At 38.5% G+C, this 8522-nt stretch overlaps 1 protein-coding gene and 1 long non-coding RNA gene across 2 annotated transcripts; one reads left to right on the forward strand and one right to left on the reverse strand.

The window, feature by feature from the left end:
* Positions 1-3455: 3455 nt before the first annotated feature.
* On the forward strand, positions 3456-5288 carry LOC133717371 (hydroquinone glucosyltransferase-like). Its single transcript, XM_062144074.1, has one exon. It carries the CDS (start codon positions 3684-3686, stop codon positions 5106-5108), a length of 1425 nt encoding a protein of 474 aa, XP_062000058.1. The 5' UTR covers positions 3456-3683; the 3' UTR covers positions 5109-5288.
* Positions 5289-6969: 1681 nt separating this feature from the next.
* Positions 6970-8320, reverse strand: LOC133717462 (uncharacterized). The gene is made up of 2 exons (XR_009849639.1): positions 7372-8320; positions 6970-7165 (listed from the first exon to the last, which is right to left on the reverse strand). It is a non-coding gene; the product is annotated as an uncharacterized LOC133717462 (long non-coding RNA).
* Between the last annotated feature and the right edge of the window lie 202 nt (positions 8321-8522).

Here is an 8522-nt window from a genome sequence, read left to right on the forward strand (position 1 = left end):
TGGGTACATTGCACTGCTTGGGGGATAACTTTGTGTTACCGTGCCCTTGAGTACACATTTTTAAAAGAGAGTTTCAAGTGGTTTCTTTCTTTTGTTGTCCAAGAGGGACTTGATTTTCATATTATGGGTGAGTTGAGATAATATGAATTATATTGTTTGATTTAATTGATTGGTTTGATTGTAATCTCCTGAACTAAACTTTCGACGCAGGGATTACTATATTTTGAATTGGGTGACTTTAGTGATCTCCTGAACTAAACTTTCGATGCAGGGATTACTAATTGTTACCTAGTGTGATTATATGTTTGGTTGTGTTTGTGGAGTTAAATGTTGTTGCTTTAATTTATCTCACGAATTGAGAAATTATAAGCATAAGTGACGTGAGTCATTTTAATTTCGTTTACTCATACGGGCTGAAAAGCTTACCGAGTTTGTTGTTTACATTCCCGGTGCACTATTCTATGGTGTAGGGGTTATTGTGTAGGTTAGAATATCGGGTGATCGTTATCAAAGCTGAGGTGGACTTTCCGTCACGTGGTGTAGAAGGGCGCTTTTACTTGTAGTCTTCCGCTGTGTAGTGAGTTGGTGAGAGTGGTTACACGTTGAATTGATATTCAGTTTAATTTGTAAACTATTGTAATGTAATATGTGACTCTAAAGAACGAGTCGGTATTGACATTGTGAGTTCAGTTTGTTTGTTGCTTAGTTTATTTGAAAAATTTTCTAAGAGTCTTCTTGTGATTGTTTGTTCTCGCATTTCGGATTTGAATTCCTTTATTCAAAATTTGGGGCTTGACAGTGATATTTTAAAATGTTGGGACCCAAAGTTTCGAATGACCCGAATTTTGGAAACTGTTTGTGACATTTGCTCGCCACTAAACAGTGTCGGCAAATGATTTGTTTCTCTTCAGTGAAATTTTTTTTTTTGATGAAAAATTGGGTGACAATCCATTAAACGGAAAAGTATGTAACCATACACAATGACTACCCCTAAGATGGCATGACAGAATTTTATCATTGTCTAGATAACTCTAAAGCTACCTAAATAAAGCTACCCTAAATAGAAAGCTCTGAAATTAGTAACCTGACACTACTAAGGTTGGCTCCGGGCAATTCAAACCCTAATCCCAATCTATTCATGCTTCCCAAGACCTCCCTATGCAGAGGGGCATCCCGGGTCAATCAAGGAAAAAAAAAATACAGGGCCAAAGCCTAGCACAAAGCCCTAAACCCAAAAGAAAACCCTACCAGCCCAAAAACACAAGCATCGTGTTAAAAACCCCACATGAGCTACAACTCCTACAACCGTGACGCCACCGCCGTCTCTGTTGGTCGTACCTCTAGCTACTTTGCCGCGAAAACTGTCATTAGCCACCATGTTGATTCTCCGCACCATCACCATCCCGAAGTCGAGAACCGTACCAGACTATATACCACGGTCAACACCCGACAATTCGCTACCACAATTTACACCACCAACCCTAACAAAGCCGTCTCAGATGCAGCATCATGTCACCAGACCCGCAGGCCCTGATCCATGCCGCCTTCGCCAAAGACAACGACCCCATCAACATACCACTATCCAAACTGCCCCTTGCCGCCAAGAAAGGAAGATGACAAACATGATCTGAACCCACACAATCCACCACCATCAGAGATGGTAAGAGGCTGACCTGAAAGTCCCAATCTTACTGCCCTGCAACCAAACGCCCAGAAACCACCGGAAGAGATTGAGGAAGAAAGGGTAACCAAGGCCACCCAAATGATTGAGACTAGTCGAAGCCGCCATCACAGAGTCCACCGCAGGCATCAGGAGAAGATGGAAGGGTTAGGGCAAGAAGACCCACTGCCAAAGAGAGGAGGCGAGAAGATCTTCTGCTAGGCCTAATGGTAGGCTAATTGATTAGTTTGTTTTGCTTTGCTCTTTTGCCGGGCCTTTTTAGGCTCCCTTGTAACCAAAAAAAAAGAAAAAAAAAAAAGAGAGGAGGCAAGAAGACATGTTCAAAATTTTGGGATACAATATTATTCTTTTGGGGATCCATTATAGACTTGACCGCAAGCTTATTCCAAGCAACTAAAAATTTAAAATTTTGTGCCAAAAGCTTCACCAAATTATGAAATAACTATAAAAACTCACGATGGCGGATCTGTAGAAGGTTCCAGATCCTGATGGTTTTGGCACACGGGTATGGATCTGGGATCCGGGTGGAGATTGGGCTTGGTATATGGCCCACTATCTTTGGTGGGCTGCATATCAGTTGCTAGATTGGTTTGGGACTCTTGTTTACTGGTATTGGATTCGAGACCCAAGCTTATGGTACATGTTCATGAAAGATCGTTTGCCAACATGGCCATGTTCTGACACCCTTAGCCGGCTTCGATCTTTAGGTGGGAGAGTGCATTCATTCCGGCGCTAAGTTGATTTTTGTCAAATTGTGCGTTGGAGTTCAATGGGTAGTCAAACCACCGACTATTCAATTCACTACACGGCTGCAATCCGTAGTGTAAAATCAGCGCTGCGTTTCGACGCTGCTGCTCTTACATTTTTAATTCTTTGTATTTCAGATGCAATTTTTGGATATTTTCCTTTCACATTGTTTATTTTCTTTTTTATGCCTATTGGCATGGTATCGTTGTAACCTTTCAATTTCAATAAAGGGCTGACCTCATTTTACTAAAAAAATAAAATAAATAAATAACTATAAAAACTCATGAAAGAATCATTTGAAAATATTATTATGGTAAAACAAAAAACAATAAATAAGAAGAAACTTCACATTATTTCTCTTTTCAGTCTTTCACCAATAACATGTGCATTGCACAAGTATGAGGTTAGTTTTAGTTTTTTTTTTTAATTTTTTAATTTTTGTTTTTTTTATAGTAAACTTTTATTGATGATTTATTTATAGATAAATGTGTGTTTCTTTTCATTTTAATTTTTTACGGAAAATTTTTACCGATGAATCTTTCTCTATTTATTTAATTTTATTGAATGGTTTTGCTAACAAATTGTTCATGAGAAAGAAATAAGGACAAAATGAAGAAACGAAACTATGTAGGCAACCACACGTTCTGTGATCAAACAACAGAACTATATAATTGTTTGGGGAAAAGGAAAAGAATGTACGAGACCCATCAATCCAGAAACCTTGAGCAGGCTCTAGACTGATGATAGACACGAGTACATTTATACTGTTATACATGTGTAGCCTTGAGGACTGATGATAGGCTCGGCCGGGTACTATGTAGGCAACCATGTGTTAGCTTTTCATCAGGTGATCAAACAACAGAAGTACAGAACTATATAATTGTTTGGGGAAAAGGAAAAGAATGTACGAGACCCAAAGAATGTACGAGACCCATCAATCCAGAAACCTTGAGCGGGCTCTAGACTCTGTTATACATGTGTAGCCTTGAGGCCCTACAGTCTAGACTCTAGACTGATGAGTACTCAATCCAGAAACCTCCTAGAAATTAAAGTCTTGTACTCTTTGTATGTTCCTTTAGCAACCTATACACTCCACCGATAGCGCAATTGTCAATGTTTCTGGAATCCTTGAGACATTGTAATTCCAGAAATTGCTACAAGTTCTCTCGATCCAACTTACTTCATAGACTACTTTCATATATAATTCTTTCAACTCCTCCATCTTTTTTCACAACCATTTTCAAAACTTGCCACAATGGAAAACAACCACAAAGCATCATCACCCCACATAGTTATGATACCTAGTCCAGGCATGGGTCACCTTATCCCACTTGTAGAGCTTGCCAAGCGTCTAGTCCACCACCATAACTTCACCATCACTTTCATTATTCCCACCATTGGACCTCCCCCAAAACCGGAGAAAACCCTCCTCCAAACCCTCCCAAATTCCATAAACTACTTCTTTCTCCCTCCTATTGATTTCCATGACCTCCCCCCAGAAGCCAAAACCCAAACTAAAATAACCCTTTCTGTCACTCGCTCCCTTTCCGAAATACGCAACGTTTTCAAATCCTTCGCTGCAAGTTCCAGTCTAGTTGGGTTAGTGGTTGATATGTTTGGTACTGATGCATTTTATGTTGCCAAGGATTTCAATGTCCCATCATATTTGTTCTGGTCCACCATGGCTATTGGTTTGATTTTGTTGCTTCATTTGCCTAAGCTTGACAAAATGGTTGCTTGTGAATACAAAGACTTAGCTGAGCCTGTGAAATTACCAGGGTGCATTCCAATTTCCGGAGCTGAATTTCCAGAGCCATTTCAAGACAGAAAGAGTGAAGCATACAAATGGTTTCTTCAATACGGCAAAAGGTTTGATTTAGCTGAGGGTGTTATAGTGAATAGCTTCATGGAACTGGAGCCAGATGCTATAAAAGCCTCGCAAGATGAAATTGGGCTTCGTGGGCCACCAGTTTATCCAATTGGGCCGATTGTCCAGACCGGTCCATCTTATGGGCCTGGTGGGCATGAGTGTTTGAAATGGTTGGATGAACAACCAAGGGGGTCTGTTCTGTTTGTGTCATTTGGGAGTGGTGGAACTCTCTCATTTGAACAGCTTAATGAACTAGCATTAGGGCTTGACATGAGTGGAACAAAGTTTTTGTGGGTTGTGAGAAGTCCAGATAACAAAGCTTCTGATGCATCGTTTTTCAGTGTCCAAAGCCAAACAGATCCTCTAGGGTTTTTACCAAAGGGGTTTAAGGAGAGGACCAAATTAGGTCGAGGTCTTTTGGTGCCATCATGGGCGCCACAAAGTGAGGTACTTAGTCATGGTTCGATAGGTGGGTTCTTGAGTCACTGTGGATGGAATTCAATCCTCGAGAGCATTGTCAACGGTGTCCCTCTCATTGCTTGGCCTTTATATGCAGAGCAAAAGATGAATGCAAATGTATTGTGTGAAGGTTGGAAGGTGGCTCTGAGACCTAAAGCAAATGAAAATGGCATAGTGGGATGTGATGAGATCACTAGAGTTGTGAAGGAACTAATGGAAGGGGAAGAAGGATTTAGGGTTCGACAGAGGATGAATGGATGGAAGGAAGCTGCTAGTAAGGCATTGAGTGAAGAGGGTTCTTCCAGAAAGGCATTGTCTGAGTTGGCAATGAAGTTGAAGAAGCATAAATAGAATTAGGGTTATGGTCAGTTTCCTGTTGTTTCTCTCTGTGAGATGTTGAATATATTCTATACTCTGTGCTGGCCAAGCAGGGTTAAGCCAATTAGCCAATATCTGTAGTTCCTAAGCTGTTAGTTTGTATCTTCAGTTTGCTGATCCAGTGAAGCTGTTTGCTTATAAATCATTTTAGAATCACATAAAACAGAGAAGCATGATGTCTAATTATATGACTTATGATCACAAGATGCAAAAAGATTTAGCATGGTGTTTGTCTACTCTTGCATCAAATAATAACTTCAAACAAAATTCTTCAAAATGTGATCAAGTAATATTATTTAAAAAAAAAATCAACAATTCTTATGCAAATAATATTAGATAAAAATTAATTTTTTTAATAACATCTGCATCTCACCTTATGTGGTAACTGATGTGGCTATTCATCTAATGTGGCTATTCATCTAGCGCATTTGATGATTAAAAGTTCAACATCAAAACATAAATTACTACTCACTCAACTAAACAGATAGTATATCGCGAACTTTCTTACACTTTGATTATGCGTGCAACAACAATATAAAACATATACTTTGAAATGGTTTCTCGGATAGATCAGAATTCAATATGAGCATACCTAAACTATTGTCATAACCATAAGTTAAATATGGAATTTGTCACTACTCACTAATATAAGCTTGTAGTTTCAATTGCGGGCAGCCAATGTTTTGCGCCTAACTTACTGTCTTTCATTTAATCCAAAAAAAAAAAAAAAAACTGACTTTCATTACATTGATCACACCCTCGAGGAGGTTCTCATGAAAGTAGAGATAGACAAAGAGTAATAAAATATTGTTTAGATAGCGAAATAAGTGTGTAATTATTCAATAAACAAAAGAGAAATTTGACCACGTAAAAAGTACCTAGCTAACACCTATGAAACTAGACGATCGTTTGGATATTGAACTTAGATGAAATCAATGACGAACCAATTCTATCATACTTAAACCGTTCATGCTTAGAATTGTAAATCACAGTTATGAACGCCTTAGCAATTATCAATTTGGTCGAAAATTTACAAAAGTAATCTATTTAAAGTCCTAAGAACTGAACAATTAAGATGCTGATATGTGATCAAAAAGTGAGTCTCACAAGAGATTCCTAAAAATGGCCAAAAAATGGTTCCCTTAGTAGAAGGACCCTATATATATAGCTTTGTATGGAAGACATCTTTTGACGAACGACTCGTCACCATTAATATATTCTTTCTTTCCATATTTTTGTTTTGTTTTTTTAATGAGAAGGGTGTTAATCCATTAATAATAATAAATAGGTAACAATATAACACTCACCATTTGCAAGCTATGTTATAGAGCTAGATGAAATTACCCTAGCATTAAGCACTATTAACAAAGACAATGTTATTGTTTAAGATCAAACTCCTCCATAATTTATTCATAAAACTCTAGGATCACCATATGTAGAAGGGGCTTTCCCAGAGTTATTGCTATTTGCTAGCAGTCAAAACAAAACAAAAAACAAACAAAAAAATTAATTGCCCAAAGCTTAATACTAAGGGTCCTTGACCCAAAACACAGAATGAGGCCAAGGCTTTTCCACTTACACCACCAAGTGTTTTTAATTTCCAGCTACCCAATCAGTGTTAAATGATAATTTTAAGCATTAATTTCAATTTCTCTACTCGAACTGTTGGTACAACACCATTTTAGTATCTGTTGTTCTAATTTCATCAACAACACTCCTGTATTTCTAATTTTAATCAGCCGTGTCCAATTCTCTAACTTCCATCCAAAATTTCTGTTAAGTGATGACATAGCAAGAGATAATTTTGTGGTCAGACCCACAAGAAGGGCTAAAATGGACAATTTACATATCTTCAATATTAACAAACACACAAACATTAAAAGAAGTAAAAATCAACGACTGCCGAGATCTGATCCTCATCCCAACAGTATAGCAAGCATTACACAGTTCCAAAGATAAACTGAAATTGAGTGATGCACCAAATGAATCGCTCAACCTTATTGATTTGCTACATCTTGGTTTCTATAAGCCTGATACATTCAAACAGTAAATAATAAAACCCACATGAATTCAGTTCTTAAAATTGACTCTTTGATTTTGGAAGTTACATGAAGACAATTGAGATTCTTGATCGAAATACCAGATCAAAACCAAAACAAACCAAATACAATTCACTAATCACAAAACAAAAGCTTAAACTCAAAAAAGAAAAAAGAATCCAACAGAGACCAATTACCTAAGAGAACTTATGAGCATCACCACCACCATGACGGTAAGAGAACATAAAAGAACAAAGAAGCAGAATCCCCACTATGGCCATCTTCACCGAACCCCTCGTAGGGATCAGACGGTCAAAAATCGTGAGACAAGTTCCTATCGTTGATCATAACACTGCTTACACCTTCCATCTAGTTTTTGTTTCTGGGTTTGCTTTAGAATCTCTGAGGGTCACTGAAACTGAGAAAGAGATAAGAAAAGCTTGAAACTTTGAAGCTAAGTTTGTGATTTTGGGTCTTCTTCCCTGTTGCTTTATATAGTGCTCAAATACCTTGTAGACCACCTCATCAGTGATCAAAAACCCTGTAGACCACCTTATCAGATGTTATTACCGACCGTTGAGGTTGCGGTGCTGAAATTGGGTCTTAGTGCTTAGCCGACATTGATAATAAAGTTGAGACTTGAGAGATCAGAGATAGAAGGGGAGTGCAAGGAATTAGCATGGTGATCCAGATTGGCGAGGCGAGATCCGAAGGCTCGAACCCTCGCCGGAGAGTTAGGATTCCAAAGTCCTGGCCCGGAGAGAAGACGAAACGGAGTCCTCAGCAGTCGGTTTCGTGGGTGGACGAGTTGGGATCCTCTACTAGCTCGAAATCACAAGAATTGAGTAGAGCTCAGATGAGAAATGAGGGAGAATTTGATACCCAAATCAAATATAAGGCTTTTGTGAAGAAATTAGAAGAACCCAGATAAGGAATTGGGTAGATTTCACTACCCAAATCGGAGTTTGAGGTTCTTCTGAGGAAACTCAGATGAGATTTTTGTGTTTTTTGTTTTCCGGTGGAAATTGTATGCTCTGGGGTTTGGGATCGGATGAGCCCAGAGAGAGAGAGAGAGTGAGTGATCGAGGTAAACAAAGTGGGAAAAAGTTGACAACGGGCACTATAGTAATTTAGCCATCTTGTCTATCACCACAGCAACACTTGACGAACAATTTGGATGGAGTGTGAATAATTGGACACGGCTGATTGAAATTAAGAGTGCAGGGGTGTTGTTGATGAAATTAAAACATCAGGGATTAACATGATGTTAGGCCTAAAGTTGGAGTAGGTAAATTGAAATTAATTCCAATTTTAACCTCCAATTAATTAAAAAATTATAGCTACTCTC

The sequence above is a fragment of the Rosa rugosa genome, chromosome 6, assembly GCF_958449725.1.
Source record: "Rosa rugosa chromosome 6, drRosRugo1.1, whole genome shotgun sequence".
NCBI classification, from domain to species: Eukaryota; Viridiplantae; Streptophyta; class Magnoliopsida; order Rosales; family Rosaceae; genus Rosa; species Rosa rugosa.

Coding starts and splice junctions, on each gene's coding strand:
- LOC133717371 (XM_062144074.1), top strand. CDS start 3,684: ATGGAAAACAACCACAAAGCATCATCACCCCACATAGTTATGATACCT.